The sequence below is a fragment of the Sapajus apella genome, unplaced genomic scaffold (genome assembly GCF_009761245.1).
Source record: "Sapajus apella isolate SASKATOON/1434 unplaced genomic scaffold, GSC_monkey_1.0 scaffold62, whole genome shotgun sequence".
Lineage (NCBI taxonomy): Eukaryota > Metazoa > Chordata > Mammalia > Primates > Cebidae > Sapajus > Sapajus apella.
Genome location: NW_022437002.1, coordinates 19,369,003 through 19,386,261, shown reverse-complemented (window position 1 = coordinate 19,386,261; position 17,259 = coordinate 19,369,003). Strand labels below are relative to the sequence as shown.

At 52.8% G+C, this 17,259-nt stretch overlaps 2 protein-coding genes across 2 annotated transcripts; one reads left to right on the top strand and one right to left on the bottom strand.

Moving 5' to 3' along the window:
- Positions 1–576: 576 nt before the first annotated feature.
- FOXD2 (forkhead box D2) lies at positions 577–3,942 on the bottom strand. Its single transcript, XM_032247517.1, has one exon. It carries the CDS (start codon positions 3,101–3,103, stop codon positions 1,622–1,624), a length of 1,482 nt encoding a protein of 493 aa, XP_032103408.1. The 5' UTR covers positions 3,104–3,942; the 3' UTR covers positions 577–1,621.
- On the top strand, positions 3,541–7,302 carry LOC116529104. The gene is made up of 2 exons (XM_032246565.1): positions 3,541–3,947; positions 6,735–7,302. Exons 1-2 carry the CDS (start codon positions 3,691–3,693, stop codon positions 7,300–7,302), a joined length of 825 nt encoding a protein of 274 aa, XP_032102456.1. The 5' UTR covers positions 3,541–3,690.
- The last annotated feature ends 9,957 nt before the right edge of the window (positions 7,303–17,259 follow it).

Sequence of the window (17,259 nt, the reverse complement as noted above, 5' to 3'; positions counted from 1 at the left end):
ACAAAGACATATTCACCAACATACATAGAAATAAAAATGCATATATTCTGAGATGTATTTCACACACACACACTAAGACAAAAAGCAAGGAGCTGTGCCCACCCTAACACAAAAACGTATCATAAGTTCCACAAAAGCCCCACACTCAAAAACAGAGGCATACGGAGTATGCATCACCAGACGTATTCACCTTAAACTGTACTTAGTGGGTAGAGTGTTCACAAGCACTTAGCACCCATATCTGCCCAGGCTGTGCTAATGTCCAAACTAGAAGGGCATGAGAATCCTCAGGTGCATTTGAAACACCACCCCAGGCAAAACTCCAGGCAAAAACCTTCTAAGGACTAGAACGAAAATGAAAGTGCCGAAGGGGCCACAGGCTTCCCAGAGATCTGGCCTCATTCACAGCTGAAGGCCAAGACCAAAGTGTCCCTTGCTTCCTATAAGCTCAGCCCTCCTCTGCCTGCTTGGGCTGCCCAGGGGCCTTTCCTCACACCCCCTCTGCTGAGGAGCTAAGGGTCTTCTGGGAGAGCCCCATCGGGGCAAGGGAGTGCAGGCAAGCAGAGAGAGCTGGTGACTGCTGAAGTTCACATACATTTATTCAATTGACACCAATGGGGAATAGGGGTAGACAGATTTTTCTTTTCTTCCACACAGACCATCAGACGATTTCACAGAGTTTCCCCACAGTGGAGAAGTCTAAATCAATGCACACCCAGTGGACAGAGAACGCTGAGAGCAGCCCGCTGTACAGATATTTACACAAAATTACAGGACCCCCTGCCACAGAGTGTGCCCTGCCCACTCCACCCCTGCCTCTCCAGTCCCGGGCCCAGACCCCTCTCTTCCACCCAACCTCATTGCCTTTTGCCACAATAAATATCACAGGGCCTGGGACAGGGTGGAACACTGACAGGGCTGCTGGCCCGGGATGGCTGGACCCAGCCAGCCACGGGAAAGAAATTCCTTTAAAAACTCCCAAACACAAAAGAGAAAGGGTTTTCCTCAGTGGAGTGGGATTCAGGGTTTCTGCAGGGAATATAAAGACCCCTGCTTCACCTCTCCATTCAGCTCCGCCTGCGTAGACACTGATTTAGGCTTCACAGGAAATGAACTTCCTTGGAGAACAAAAAAAAAAAAAAAAAAAGGTTGAATTTTTCTTTTAAGCACAAAGCAGATAATAGATGTCTTTAAATTATAATGTTGGACAAGCAGGGTCTCAACGTTGGGGATGAAGTGAGTGGGGAGAGGCAGAAAGGGAGACCCTCTGTTGGTGTTTCTGGCAGATCCGTGGGGCCTGGCCAGGCATCTCTCCGGGAATGATTTCTCTCCGAGAGGCAGGGAAAAAACGAAGCCCCCACCCGCCCCAGCTTTTATTTCTCAAATGGTTAAGGATTTTGGCTGCGACGCGTAGCCCCGGGCCTGTCGCCCTGAGCGACAGAGCCCACTTAATCCCAACTATCTGCGAGATTCTGTGCGTGGAGCATGAAGTGCCGAGTCACGCGTGCCGGTCCAAGGTCTGGAGACTTCATAAATAGACTCCCTGAGTTCCGCTGGGACCGCAAGAGCTCCTGGGAGAGGCTGAGGAGTGCGGACCTAACAGGCCCTGGGCCTGCTGCGGTCAGAAGTGGCAGCCACTGAGGCCGGCGACTTTGCTAGCAAACGGGGACCCTGAGGACAGGAGCGCGTCCCCGGGATGCGAGAGGCGAATGTGGCCAGCCACGGGAGCCAGGGCCGGAGCAGTCAGCATGGCCAAGACCTGGGCTTGGCCCCCAGGACCCGCGGCTGCCGCGAATGGCGGTCCCGGAGAGCCCTCACCGGTGCCCGGGGGTGCTGCCCCGCCGCCACTGTGGCCCATGATGTGGTCTATAGAGAAGGAAGGCCTCTGCCCTGCCCCGGCGCCCCCGCCGCCCGCACCACCGCCCGAGTCCGTCTTGAGGCCCTGGCGCAGGAGTGCGGTGGACAGACCCGCCGCGGTACCGGCTGCGGGAGGGCTCAGGGACGCGGGGTAGAAGGCTTTGGCGCAGCCCAGCTCCGCGCCTAGGAAGGCCGGCAGGCCGGCAGGGCCCGGGCCCGAGCCTGAGGCGGGCGCAGGAGCTGGGGCCGATGCCGCGCCCGCGAACACTGAGGCCGTCGGAGGTCCGGTTGGAGGTGCGGCGCCGCGGCCTGGGGGAACCGAGAGCTGGCAAGGAGCGGCGGCGGCTGCCGCGGCGAAGGCGAAGGCGTGCGGGTGTGGGTGCGGATGCGGGGCCGGCCCTGGCGGGGGTGCGCCATAGGCCGGCAGAGCCAGCCCGTAGCCGTAGCCGTAGGCGCCATAGGCAGCGAAGCCGGGCAGGAAGGCGCCCGGGTCCCCCGCCGCCGCGGCCCCGCCACGCAGCAGCAGCTCCGGATGAGGGTGCGGGTGTGGGTGCGGCGGCGGCAGAGGCTGCCGCTTGAAGCGCTTGCGGCGCCGCAGGAAGCTGCCGTTGTCGAACATGTCGGCCGACTCCGGGTCCAGCGTCCAGTAGTTGCCCTTGCCGGGGTTACCCGGCTCACGGGGGATCTTGACGAAGCAGTCGTTGAGCGAGAGGTTGTGGCGGATGCTGTTCTGCCAGGCGGGGAACTTCTCCCGGTAGTAGGGGAAGCGGCCGCTGATGAACTCGCAGATCTCGCTCAGCGTCAGCCGCTTCTTGGGGCTCTGCAGAATGGCCATGGTGATGAGCGCGATATACGAGTAGGGCGGCTTCACCAGCGGGCTCCGCGTCGCCGCGCCCCCCGACGGCGGTCCCGGCCCGGGCCCCACTGCACCGCGGGCCGCCGCCGCGCCTGGCCCTGGGCTCCCCGCTGCGGCCGCCGCCCCCCGAGGAGCCAGAGCGCGGGGCTCGCCGTCCGAGCAGCCACCCGACTCCTCCTCGTCCTCGGCTACGTCTGCCTCGGCTTCCTCCGGGGGAGGCTCGTGGCCGTGGGGGAGCACGTCCCGGGGGGCGCGGGGCCCGGAGCGGGCTGGGAGTTCCCCCCCGCCGCTGCCGCCGCCCACCACGTCTATGTCTGCGTCCGCCTCGGACAGCGCGGCCGGGGAGCTCTCGGAGGACATGATCTCGCAGCAGCAGCTGCCCAGGGTCATGGTGCCGCTGCCGCCGCTGCCGCCGCCACTCTCCGGCTCCGCTCCGGCAGTGGCTCCGGCTCGGCCGCGCTGCCTCTAGGGCGAGTGTGTTTTGCGCGCGGGCGGGGTGGGGGCGGAGGACTGAGGCGGGCAGCGAGCCCCTGGCTCCGCAGCGCCCCCTGGCGGCCCAGCTCGGCCGCGCTCACCTTCCAGGGCACGCCCCGCCGGCGGCCCCCGCCGCTACCCCGGGAGCCCGAGCCGGGACCCGCCGCCAGAGCGCGGCGGAAGGAGCTGAGGCCTTGCCTTACCTGGGCGGGCCTCGGCCCCTAGTCCCCTCGGGGTGGCAGTCGGGGGTGGGGGATTGTCCCTCCCGCCTAGCGGCTGCCTAAGGCGGAAGAGCCACGGGCTAGGGCGGAGCTCCCTGGGCGGGGTGGGACGAGGCGGCAGGGGCGGGCGTAGCGCCTCTGCTGAGGGGCCCGGCGGGAGCCAACCGCCGCCGCCGCCGCGGGAGCTGGGCTCCAGTGGCCCGAGGCTGGCCCTCGTCTTCGCCGCCGCTCCCGCACCCTGCGCTCCCTGGAGCCGCCGGCTCCAGAGCGCTCAGACCCTGGATGTTAAGGCCCGCGCGGGCGCCAGCCGCAGCCAGGGAAGTGGCGGCGGTCCGCACGCGTCCCCTCCTCAAGGCGGCGCCCGGGCCACCCGGGCCGAAGCGCAGTGGGAGAGCGATCCTGAGACGCCGGGACCCACGCCGCCGCTGTGCGGCCCGCCGGGGCCCACCCGAGCCCGCAGGGCTTCCGGCCCGAGGGGAGACGCGTTCGAGTGATCGCGAGGAGCGAACTTGCCGCCCGCAGCCTCGGGCCTGGGAGAGGTGAGATTGCGGCGGCGCCCTCTCCTCCCTCCACGGTCGGGCCCGCCACCCCTCTCCGCGCGGGGAGGCCGGGGAGGGCGCCGGCCGCTGTGGCCGCGTTCCCGGGGAGCGGGCCGGTCTGCCGCTCGGAGTTTGCCTGTTCTCCGACCCTCTCGGTGTCGGCATCCGTTTGTCTCAGTCTCTGTAACTGTCTCTCACTCTCGTGAGTCTCTGTGGAAACGGCATTTGTCTGGGTGTCTGTCTGTTCATAGTCTGGGGATCCGCTTAATTTCTCCCTCCCCTCTCCCCGGACCCAGTCGCCCCGAGGACTGGACGCCCCCGATCTTCCTGGCTCCCAGGCTTCTGGGCTCCACGGACAGGCGGCAGGACCCCCCCCTTCGCCCCCCGCCCGACCCCGCCTCAGTGAACCCTGACCTCGACCAAGTGTTGCCTTCATCTCTCCAGAATCTGGTGCAAGTGAGGTTGGCCCTCTGCATTGTTTCTCTCCAGCCGGGTTCTTGCCCATCCTGTTAGATCTCTTTCTCCCTTGGCCTCCAGGACCCAGAAACAAGTAGCGTCTATACAGAGTGGGCCCATTTCAGCCTCTGGGGCACGGAGCGGGAGATGGGCGCTGGAAGTGAGCAAGAACTGAGCGGTTGCCTGGGCTGCTGCCCCGACAGCGCCGCACAGTGGCCAAAGCTCGGGCGTGCGAGGCTGGAATCCCAGCTGCCTCCGCTGTCCCAACGCTGTGCGACCCTCATTAGGTGACTTCCCCGCTTTGGAGCCGCAGTTTCCTGGTCTGCATAGTAGTTAAGGGCAGCGACCTTAAGTCAGGCTCCTGGGGTTCCAATCCTGGCTTCACTACTTACCCTCTCTGTCACCGTGGGCAAGTTTCTTTGCTCTGCTTCTGCTTTTGTAAAAATGAGACTAGTAACACCTAACCCCCAACTAATGTGTGCAGTGTAGCCATATTCTAGGCCGTTTATGAAAACGGTATTGACAGCACTTTGCAGTTTCATTTAACAGCGGCCTCCAATCTATGGGATAGCCTGGTGTTAATCTAACTCTCCCATCCCACAGATGGAGCCACAGAGGCCCAGGATAGGGAGGAGGAACTCAGCCAGTTTCCTGCAAGGAGATAAAACATGGCTGGGTTGCAATCCTTTTCGCAGAATCCTCAAAATAGAGTTCTTCATCCTCCCAAGCTAAGGGCAGAAAAAAATGGAAGGCAGGTCTGGCCTGTGAGAGCAAGTCGCCTGGGCCCCCTCTGGGACTTCTGACCAAGGGGATCCACTTACCGCACTGTTCCAGCATAAACTGCCCTTGGGGGAAAAAAGAAATATAGTCTTCAAACCGTGGACAGTAAATTGGACAGGGACTGGTGGCCCTGGAATTGGAATTTACTGGGTGACGGACTGACTGGGGCAAAAGGTCTTGCAGAGAAGCTTCTTGCATGAGTCCGAGGAAACTCACATACCTAGGGTTGCTAGATTTAGCAGATTTATTTTATCTGGCAACCCTACACATACCTCAAGCTTGCTCTTGACTACATGGATATCTGTCTCACACACCCAGAACCCCACTCACAGATAAGCCACACTGGACCACACACCAATTCCAACACAGCTCAGCTCTGCTAGTGTCTAAATAAGTAGAGAGAAAAAGTGTTGGCATCATCCTACTCCATTTCACCTTCTGAATGTCCTCATTTCTTTCTTTTCTTTTCTTTTTTTTTTTTTTTTTTTTTTTTGAGACCAGTTTTGCTCTTGTTGCTTAGGCTAGAGTGCATGACGCCATCTCTGCTCACTGCAACTTCCGCCTCCCAGGATCAAGCTGTTCTGCCTCAGCCTCCTGAGTAGCTGGGATTACAGGCATGCACCACCAGACCCAGCTAATTTTTTTTTTCTTTGGACACGAAGTTTCACTTTTGTTGCCCAGGCTGGAGTGCAATGGGGCAATCTCGGCTTACCGCAACCTCCACCTCCTGGGTTCAAGCAATTCTCCTGCCTCAGCCTCCTGAGTAGCTAGGATTACAGGCACCTGCCACCACACCCAGCTAATTTTTTGTACTTTTAGCAGAGATGAGATTTCTCGATGTTGGTCAGGCTGGTCTCGAACTTGCAACCTCAGGTGATCTGCCCGTCTCGGCCTCCCGAAGTGCTGGGATTACAGGCGTAAGCCACCGTGCCCCGACCTGAATGTCCTCATTTCTAAAATGGCAAATGGGAACCGGTAGCTTCCTTCCTTGTCAGCACTCCCCTGGCACCCCAGGCTCCAATCAGGGTAGTACTAGCCAGGGCATTTGCTGCCTAAATTTCCTGCTTCAGACAAGAAGTTCTACCAAGCAGCTGCAGCAGCCAGCCCTTGCCTCTGCCTGGCCTGTTCACCGCTACTGAGACCTACACTGGGGAAAGGGAGTACAGAATCCCCAACCTGTGCTCTGCAGGGTTGGGGAGGGAGAATCCAGATCCTTCCCATGCATACTTTTTACAGGAGTGGAAACTGAGGTCCAGGAGATCATGTTACTTGTCAGGCTTTTGAGGGGCCCTAAGCTGAGTAGACCTAGGTGTCCGGGTTCCCAGCCCGGAACTCTGTTTATCCAAATAACTGTTTCCCTAACCGAGCTCCACTCTATAGAGGGATTTCTGGTAGCTTCTTATCCCTCCCAAGGTTCTGGGCCAGTTTGTTTTCAACCGTGTCAGGAGTAAGTGCACTGGGGCCTGGGAGAAGGGCAACTGTGGGATTTGGAATTTATTTCGTTTTCTTTGCTTCTCCCGTGATCCCTTCTTCTTTCGCCTGTGGGCTCAGCCTCTTCGGCGTATTGGAGCAGTGCCTGCGATCCCGCATGAGTCTGTCCCTCCCTCCACAAAAACCTACACACTTTCCCGGAAGCCTTTGGCTGCAGCCGCGGAAGAGCAGGAGGCCACAGGCTCTTCGGGTCTTGGTTACAGGGTCTTTGGTCCTGCCCGGCCTCTTTCTGCATCTGCTCCACGACCCAGCCATCTCCCTCCGGCAGCCCATAACAATTGGAAGGAAGCGTTGTCGGGCGAAGGGGGATGCCTGTTGGAGTTTTCCATTAGTTACTGGGTGTTTTTTCTTTTTTTTTTTTTTTTTTGCGAAGAATACGCTGCTATCAGTGACCTCCGGGTCATCTCTCCCCTCTCTTCCTTACGGTTTGCATAAACGAGCTGTTTTCGGCTCTGGGAAAGAAAAGCCATCCAGCGATTATGTGGATCTAATTAAGTCAGTTGGGATACTGGCAGAGAGCGGCACTGGCTGGAGGCGGAGTTTGTTCCGAAGCACTATGGAAGGATCTCACACGGCCCTTTTCAGCTGCTCGAGCTCGGCCGGCGCCTGGCTGCAAACGGAAGCCTGAACTGGGCTGGGGAGCTATGCCCGCAGACTTCTCATTTTATTCACAAAACTGGCCAGCCTCGGGGAAAGCTTTGAGGCTAGGGCTAGCCCCCTCCTTCCCACTCCAGACCGAGCTACGGCTCCAAAATGAGACAGCTGTCTAGCCTTAGCCGGTACATTTCCTTTCTCCACCCGGATCTTCGGCTGCTCAGGAGCGATCAGCTCACTTAAGCCGGGAGACTCCAGATCCTGTGACCTGCGGGGGCAGACCTCAGATGTGTTCGCGTTGGCATGCACAGAAATGACTGGGGCCCCAGTGTGTGCACCTTCAACTCTGCAGCCCACCTGCCCTCTTCCAGGCGCTGGCACAAGAGCAGGTGCCTCCGCCGTAGCGTCTACACGTCTGCCAGGCAAAGTTCGAAAGTACGAATTTCCATCTTCTTTTTCCACTACTCTTGGCCATTTCCATTCCCAGCCCCATCCCCTCCACCCCAAACCGTGAACTATGTGGTAGGGGGCTCGCTTAAGCACCCTGCACTCGAGTACTGCCGCGGTGGCGACCGAAGTGAGCTGCGGAGCCTGTCGGCTGCTGTTTGTGGGAAGAGGGTTGCGACCTCAGGAGAGAGTGAAAACAGCGCCGCTTGAAAAGCACCAGTTCCGAAGATCCACAGAGTTCATGGAGTGGTAGAGAAGGCTCCATGCTCTTGAGAGCAGAGGTGGACAGGGTCAGTGGGGGCCGCTTCCAGGTGTGTGGGGGCGAGAACCTCAGGTCTAAGTGCGCTCTTCTGGGCCGAGCCTCTCTTTCTCTATCCTCACGTGTCTGCCCTCTGGACAACAGTGGCTCCGTATGGTGGGCTGCGACCCTGACTGACGGGCCTATCTTGCGTCCTGTGTCCTGCATCCTCCAGACCTCACACGCGGTTTTCCCCTCCAGACCTGACGCTTGGTGTCCAACAGTGGACCCAGCAGGACTGCCTGGAAGGCTCATCATCCAGGCAAAGCCTGAAGCCATGCTACCTGGTCGGGGACTGCAAACCTGCTTGGAGTCAGCAGTGAGACCCTAGTGGGGAAGGAGAATGTGTGAGGGTGCGCCTGGGTTGAGGGTCTGTGACTGTAGCATGGAAAAGGAGGACTTCATGCAGGGATGGCCCTGTGGGATAGCCAAGAATACTTCAGCGGCAGCTTCCTTCCTACCAATTACACGCGGCCTTCTGACACAGTGGCACTTCAGCAACCGGACGCCCTTCCCAGGCCCTGAATTGGGGCAGGGCAGGAGGGAGGGTGCAGAACCATAGGGACCTATTTCCCAGGCAGAGTAACTGGCAAGGCCGTAAGTCTTCTCGTGGGCGCAGAAATATTGCCAGGTCCCTGTGTCCTCTGGGCAGATGCAGAGCCGTGTAAGCCTCACAGAAGCGGAGCCAGGGGAACAGCGGGAGCTCTGGCTTGGCGGTGCGGATGGATTCCTGGGGAACAGCGACCTCTGGAGGAACCTCTCATCCACGCAAAGGGTCAGGAGCTAGACAGAGGACAAGGTCTGAGACCCAGCACACTTTCCTCACCCTACTCCCGTTCCACCCGCTTGGAAAAGTTATCCAAAGACTTAAAACCTCCGGACTCCACTCTTTGCTTATGTTTGCCTTTTTTTTTTTTCCAACCTGTACCCCCGTTTCAAATCCCTGCTCCAGAAAGAAGCCTTCTGGAGAGTTCAGTTCATCTTCCCCCTTCCTGCTCTGAGCTCATTCTCCGGCCATACTGCACAGCCGACCTGCTTCCTGCTGGACCTTCTCCAAAAAGACCGTGAATCCACTCCACCCGTGCTTTGAGTTGCATGGTGGGCATCCCATTCCCGCCCAACCACCTCACCCAACCCCCCAGTAAATAAAGACTGAAGTTATTCATTCCAAAATTGGACTGTAGATTTTTTCAAAGCTAATTTTGCCAATGGGGAAATTGAGACCCAGAGAGAGGGATGACTTGCTCACAACCACACAGCAAACTGGTAGCAGAGGTGGCACTAGAACCCTAGTATCCCATTTCCCAGGCCAGGGTCCTCTTCATCTCACCCGGATGGGGAACAGGTAATCTGACAGAAAACTCACTTTGATGGGTGAGAAGTGAATGGGGTGGGGGGGGAGGATTGGCATAGGAACCGGGAAATTGGCATAGGAACCTCAGAGGAAACTGAGAGGGTGTCACTGCTCCAGGATGGGGCAGTGAGGAAGGCAGGGAGGGCAGTGCCATGCTGGGAGGTCAGACCCTTCTTTCCCCCATCCTCAGCCTAGATTAAGATACTTGGAAGGGCTCCATATTTCAGGGCTTGGCTTCATTTCTTACATCAGCAGGTGGGAAGGGCTAAGGTCTGGGAACAGATTCAACTCTGGCAAATACCACCCTCCCCCATCCACCACCACCACCCAAGAGAAAGAGCAGCTGAGAAACTTCTCCTGCTAATACACTCAGAGGGCACTGCTGAGACCCCAGATCAACAGGAGGCCTTCTGGTACTTGTGATTACAGAGTTAATGGAGAAGGTGGAAGTGTGATTTGCACGAGGCTCCAGTGATACCTGCTACCTGCTCAACAACCTGAGGCTTTTCCAGGGTTGCATCGCTTTCTGGATATAGGGTGCTTGTCTGCACAGGATACCTGGCAGCCTGGCCTCTACCTGCTTGTTCAGACTTACCTCCAACTCCTGCACTCTACTCATACCTGAGTTGCTCTTCCCTCTTCACCTTTGCAGATGGCTCACTTCTCCTAGTCCTTCTTAGTTCATTTCACACATCAAGTTTGTGAGATGCTTTCCCTGACAACACTTCTGCGCTCACCTGACTCCCACCCATGTTCCCAAAGCTCTTAGCTCTGTCTGTTTTCATTATTTGTTTTTCAGTCTGTAGATTTTATTATAGACCGGGGTCCCCAACCTTTTTTGGCACCAGGGACCAGTGTCATGGAAAACAGTTTTTCCACGGACCAAGGTGGTAGTGGGCAGAAGGTTGTGGGATGAAACCATTCCACCTCATATCATGCCATCAGGCATTAGTTAGATTCTCCTAAGGAGCATGCAACAGGCTGGGTGCAGTGGCTCACACTGATAATCTCAACACTTTGTGAGGCCGAGATGGGTGGATCATTTGAGGTCAGGAATTTGAGATCAACCTGGGCAAACCCCGTGAAACCCTGCCTCTACTAAAAATACAAAAAAAATTAGCCAGGCATGGTAGCAGGTGTCTGTAGTCGCAGCTACTTGGGAGGCTGAGGCAGGAGAATTCTTTGAACCCAGGAGGTGGAGGTTGCAGTGAGCTAAGATTGCACTATTGCACTCCAGCCTGGGGAACAGAGCAAGAGTCCAGTCTCAAAAATAAAAAATAAGGAACACGCACCCTAGATCCTTCACATGCGCAGTTCATGATAGAGTTCATGCTCCTATGAGAATCTAATGCCGCCACTGATCTGACAGGAGACGGAGCTTAGGTGGTAATACTCGCTCACCCGCAGCTGACCTTCTGCTGTGTGGCTGGGTTCCTAACAGATCACCAGCTAGGTACCAGTTAGTGGCCCAGAGGCTGGGGATCCCTGCTTTAGACAGAGCTGCTTGAGAACAGGGCTCATAGTGTGTTCATCTTTATCTTTCCCTCTGCAAAATGGGGATAGTAATTGTACCTACCTCATTGGATTGCTGTAAGGATTAAATGAGATGATGCACATAAAGCACTTAGCCTACTGCCTGAAACTGAAAGAGCTCAAAAATGTTTTGCATCGTCATTATTAATCACTCTACCTCCTGCCTGGCACAAAGCCTGACACACAGTAGGTGCTCAATTAATGTTAGATATGTGGATATATTAATGAAAGAAGAAAGAAAGGTATGACATATCTCTCTCTGTCTGGGACCCCCTATAGAATTCTAGGGAGTTCATCAGTAGATCATCAATAGAACTCTCTTCGTTGAGAACAAAGGTTGTATCTCAGATCGTCAACAGAACTATGTGTTCGCTGAGAATAGAGGTTGCTTCTCCCCAGTCTCCATCCTTGAGGGGAGGAGAACATGTCTCCTTCAGACAGAGTTCCTCCTCTTCATCTTCTGCCTAGGTCAGCCCCAAATGGTGACAACTGCTACATGAGCTGACATCACAGATCTGGGCAACCCCAGAGGTTCCCAGTCTGCCAAGGGCCTCATTTCCAGCCGTGAAGTTTGACTCCCCATTAGTTACAAGAACACCTCTCACAGGGGCTCTGTGTGATCTTCCCTCGTCCACACCCTCCTTCAAAGCTGGGGCCACTCATTTCTGGGGGACTAGAGACAATGAAATAGGACATCTTAAACAGTAGGGGAACAGATTTTATAGCATGATCCTATGGTCAGAAGAAGGGAGTCACAACTGGGGGACCAGCTGGGGAGACAGCAGCATTTGGCAGGAAGCCTGGAGGCCTGAATGGTAGAGGTCCAAAAAGCTGGTTCCCTACTCCTGCCATGGATGCCCAGGATTTGGGGGCTAAAAAGGAAAAGGAGCCACCACTCTGGATGGATTGATAGCCAGAGCAGAGCATACCCCAGAGTGGGCGTGGCAAGTACCCATGCTTCCCAAATCTAGAGGCCAGGATACCTTGTGAAGGGGCTCTGGTGGCAGACTGATGGGAAGGCCCTGGAGAAGAAGGAAGTGGGGTTTGAGAAGGTGAAAATCTGACTATGATCACCAAAGGTCCCTTTGAGAAATAAAAGGGGACTGCTGTTGAAAGGAGCTAGTGTGACCACACAGGGGCTTGGTGCCATGGCAAGGGCTGCATAGAAACCCACTTCCATGGATTTCTCCTGTTGCTGTACCTTCACACATATGGTATGAAGTGTACAAAGTCATATTGCAGTGCTGTTTGGAATGTCAAAAGGTTGGAAACAACATAAATGTCTATCAGTAGGGGACTGGGTAAGCAAATAATGAAACATCTAAAAAAAGGACTAGTGTACGGTACAAGTAGAATGTAGAAGTCTTTATGTACTCATCTGGAAAAGGCTCCAAGATACATTATTTGTTTGTTTGTTTGTTGTTTTTGTTTTGTTTTTGAGACGGAGTCTTGCTCTGTCACCCAGGCTGGAGTGCAGTGATGTGATCTCGGCCCACTGCCACCACTACCTCCCAGGTTCAAGCTATTCTGCTGCCTCAGCCTCCCAAGTAACTGGGATTACAGGCATGTTGCCCTGGCTAATTTTGTATTTTTTGTAGAGTCAGCGTTTCACCTTGTTGGCCAGTCTGGTCTCAAACTCCTGACCTCAAGTGATCTACCCACCTTGGCCTCCCAAAGTGCTGGGATTACACACATGAGCCACCACACCCAGCCAAGATACATTGTTGAGTGAAAAAAAAAAAATAAAGATGTATACAACAGTGTAAACATGCATCTCGTTGTGTTTTTCAAAGATAATGTATATTTGTATTGGTTTATGTGTGCAACAAAAATATCTAGAAGGACGAACAAAAATCTAGTAACTGATTATCCACTAGGACAAATTGAAAACAAAAATGGGAGACTTCGTGGATAATTGTTTTTATAATTGTAAAGCCAAGTGAAGTGAATGTATTACTTATTCAACAATTAAATAAAAACTTTAAAAGAAACAGTTGGATTATTTCAATAAATAAGGTTGAGTATGCGGGACATAAGGATAATAAAAACCGTTTTATAGGCTCCAACTTGAGAATATGGTTGGTGGCTATGAATGTTGAAAGCAAGGGATGTGAATTCAGACATGTGAGGTGCCTGTGAGTGTCACCTGCCTGCCCATCAGACAGGGAAGCAGTTGAGTCTTCTAGCTAGGACCCCAGATTTTCCACCTTTCCCCCTGTTCTGTTCCCATCCCTGTGTCTTTGACTCCCTCTCTCTGTTGGTCCCATCTAAATCACTTTGAAAGTAGTCAGTTTTTTCAGTCTGCTGGCTGGACAGGGATTAGGATGGATAGAGGAAGAAGGAGTTTCATAGGAGCAGGAGCAGCAGACCCTCCCCTCCCTCCTTTCAGAACTCCAACCTATCACCTCCAGGAAGCCTTCCCTTGTGAAGCCCACAAAACCGCAGCCCCTTCATAACTCAGGGAGACAGACTGATGCCCAGGGTGGGGCCTATGTCTCCATCAAGCAGGGTCCAGGCCTCTTGTCTCTAAGCCTCATCAACCTCCTCAGCCCCAAGTCCAGCCTCCAGATAAGGACAGTTCAAACCAAACCTGCAGTATGCCCAGTGCTGGCCAGGCTGCCCAGTGAGGGACATAGTGGAGCAGGGAAGACACGGTCAGACAGGGTAGAAAATCCTCACCCATCATCACAGTGCTTTAGCGGTCACAAAGGCTGTCCCTACCCAGGCAGAGAAGATGGGGCACATTCTCTATTTCCAGAGGTGACTGGGGCTGAAGTAAAGGTAGAGGCTGGAACTGGTAAGTGACTAAAGGGACCTAGCAGCCCCTCATCTCATAAAGCACTCTACATACTATATTGTCATCTGCCATCATTTGAGCTCTCTGAGCAGGGACAGTGTCTGATCCATCCCTGAGTACTCAGCTGGGAAAGAGAACAGGGCCTGGCACAATCAAGGCACTTGGGAAGAGGCAGTAATTGCTATGAAGGGCAGAGAAAGGAAAGGACTTGCCTAAATGTTTGACCTGGGATTAGACCCCAGGTTTTCTGCCCCCAGCCCAGTCCCCTTTCTTCTGTCTCCCTCTTACAGAGTAAATAAATTGGCTGCACCTACGGCCACCAACCTCACACCCATTCCAATTTCACTTGCAGTGGAGCAACTACCAAATCCTGCCAAGGGGAAGCAGGGAGGATGGAAGATCTGGGAGAGCTTTCTAGAGAAGGTGGGAACTGCAGCTAGTTTTCTTCTTCTACACGAAACAATTGGGTTCCCTGCTTCCCTTTCAGCCACCAGAGGCCCCTGTCAGCCCAAATTAGCATCAAAATGGATCTTGACTTCATTCCAATGATTTCCTGCTCAAATCAGGTGCATATGAAGTGGCCAATAGGTGGCGCTTTCATCTCCAAAAACTGACGGGAGAAAGGAGATTAGAAAGAGGGAAAGCGGAGAGAGGGGAGTATAGGAGTGTGGAGAGGAAATAGGAAGTGGAAGACAGAGAAAAAGAAAAAGAAAAAAGAATAAACCAAAGACCTGGCATCATGGCTTGAAAAGGCTCCTTTCAAGATCGGGACTGTGAGTGTGTGTGTGGGTGGGTGTAGGGGAAGGGGCTATTAGGGTGAACTGAAGAATTTTATTTGGTGCCTGGGGCTTTTCAGTCAAGTTTCCACCTCCACTTGTTTCTTCCTGAGAGAAAGGAGAATGACTTTGAAGTCAGGCAGACCTGGAAGCAAGTCCTGGATCAGTCACTTTGCAGCTTGACCTGGGCAAGTCACTTAACCTTTATGAGTCCGGTTTTCATCATCTATCTATAAAGTTGATGATGTACAGCTCCTACAATGGGGAGCAAATCATTCTAAGAATGTCTTCTTTGCATTGCAGGAATAAACTGCACAATTGCATATTTTTTTGGTAACACAGTAAGTTCAATTTGCTGATGTTTTGATGAGCTTTGCATCACCTTTCATATGTAAGATTAGGCTATATTTTGTGTATTTCTTTAGTAAGTTTTGATAACATAATTAGATAACATAGTAGGTAGAATTGGGATGACTTTCATTTTTTATGTGTTCTGGAGCAGTGTATGTAAATAAAGAAATAGGTTCCTCGGTGGTTTGACAGAATTCACAGGGAAAAATGGCCAACCTAGGTGCTCTCTGGTGGGAGCAGTGAAGGAACCACCTCTGAAAATGTTGTCAGTAACTTCTGAGCTAAACGGTCTATTGAAATTAGTTATTCCTTTTTTAAATTTCTTTTATTTTTTTTTTTTTAATGAATGAGAGGTACTTATGTTGCCCAGGCTAGCCTTGAACGCATAGCCTCACCTCATCAAGGACCAGGACAACTGGCCTGAGCAACAGCAGCTTCCAAAATTAGTTACTCCTTAAATCAGCAAAGCCAGACAAGGGGTGTCTACCAGCCAAATGACCACTCCAAGTTTTCAGGGTTGGCCTGAGGCTGAATTCAATTAAATGGGAAAATGTTTGGCCTTGGTGGATTAGGATGATGTTAGCCAGTGGCTGATTCTTTTTATAGCTTTGCATATCTACTTTTTTCCACTTGCACCTCGCCTCTATCAAACCATCCTTGTTTCCTGCCTCGATGCTGCAGTAGCCTTGTAACTCATCTCCCTACCCCACCCCAGATCCCCTCTGACTCTGTCTCCATGGCATATTTGGGGCTATGAAATTTCCTCTGAGCACAAGTTTGGCTATATCCTTTAGGTTTTAATATGTACTGTTCTTACCTTTATTAAGTTAGAAATAGCCTGTAATGGCAACTTTCTTCTAACCAAAAACTTATTTATTTAGATAAATGTCTTAAAATGTTTAATTGCTCAGTTTGAAGTATGGTCCAAGAATGTATTCTTATTCATGTAGGAATCTATAAAAAATTTTTAATGTTGTTTTTTTCACAATAGTAAGCACACTTATATAAGCATATTCTGGATCACATGGGTGACTTCTTTATAAGAGATACCTGATACTTAAAGTCTTTTTTCAGACAGAGCCTTGCTCTGTTGCCCAGGCTGAAGTACAGTGGTGCAATCTCGGCTCACTGCAACCTCTGCCTCCTGGGTTCAAGTGATTCTTCTGCCTCCCAAGTAGCTGGGACTACAGGTGCGTGCCACCACGCCTAGCTAACTTTTTGTGTTTTTAGTAGAGATAGGGGTTCACCATGTTAGCCAGTTGGTCTCCATCTCCTGAGCTCGTGATCTACCTCAGCCTCCCAAAGTGCTGGGATTACAGGCGTGAGCCACCATGCCCGGCCCTTATTTGCATTTGTTATCAGGTAGTGCTACTTTAGTCTTGAGATGAGGCAAAAAAAAAAAAATGTAGATTTTATAAATGCATGCTGTGTTTGGGCCCACTGGTATCATGGCCTGCTACATGAAGGAATGCCTGCAGTTCATTCAAAAGAAAAAAAAATGGTGTTAACCAGCATGCTAGTGCATGCCTGTAGTCCCAGCTACTCGAGAGGCTGAGGCAGGAGAATCGATTGAACCCAGGAAGTCAAGCCTGCAGTGTAGTATGGTTGCACAACTCCACTCCACCCTGGTGGCAGAGTGAGACCCTGTCTCAAAAAATAAATTAAATTAAAATTTAAAATGGTGACTTTAGTCATCACATGGCCCAAGGAATGACAAACCCGGAAAACCTGCTATGGAGAAGCCAGAGCCACATTCATTGTGCAAGTGATGTAGTTTCAGCAAAACTCCTGAGTAGCTGGGGCTACAGGCATATGCCACCATGCCCGGCTAATTGTTTGCATTTTTAGTAGAGATAGGGTTTCACTGTGTTAGCCAGGATGGTCTCGATCTCCTGACCTCAAGATCTGCCTGCCTCGGCCTCCCAAAGTGCTGGGATTACAGGTGTGAGCCACTGCGCCTGGCCACAATATATTCTTTTACATTTGACTAATGTTATGAACTTGAATTTTTATTTCATTGTTGTTTGAATTTAACTTATAAACAATTTTAACAATCACATTAAGAAATACTAGTCTAAGGAATTTATACCTGCAAATACTGACATTATAACAAAAAAATTAAAGTCAATACTGGAAGTCCACAGAATTATTTCCCTTTAAAAGTAAACCACAACAACCTGTATCATGCAAAATCCCCTCACTGGATCTCTCAAAACCAATCTAGTCACTACAGTGGAGGGCTCTCCTGAAGGAGCCTCTCTGTTGCCATGTTTGCCAGTGTTCCGGCCTAGGGCATCACTTTCCTGTGTACTCAATTTTCTGTGTGCCAGAGTGATGTTGGCTTCCTTCTTGAGCTGAATCCAGAAGGCCCTCAAACCAGCTCAGCACCATCCTGGGCCCAAAGCGACCCTCCCTGTGTTCCAAGTCCCCCTAAG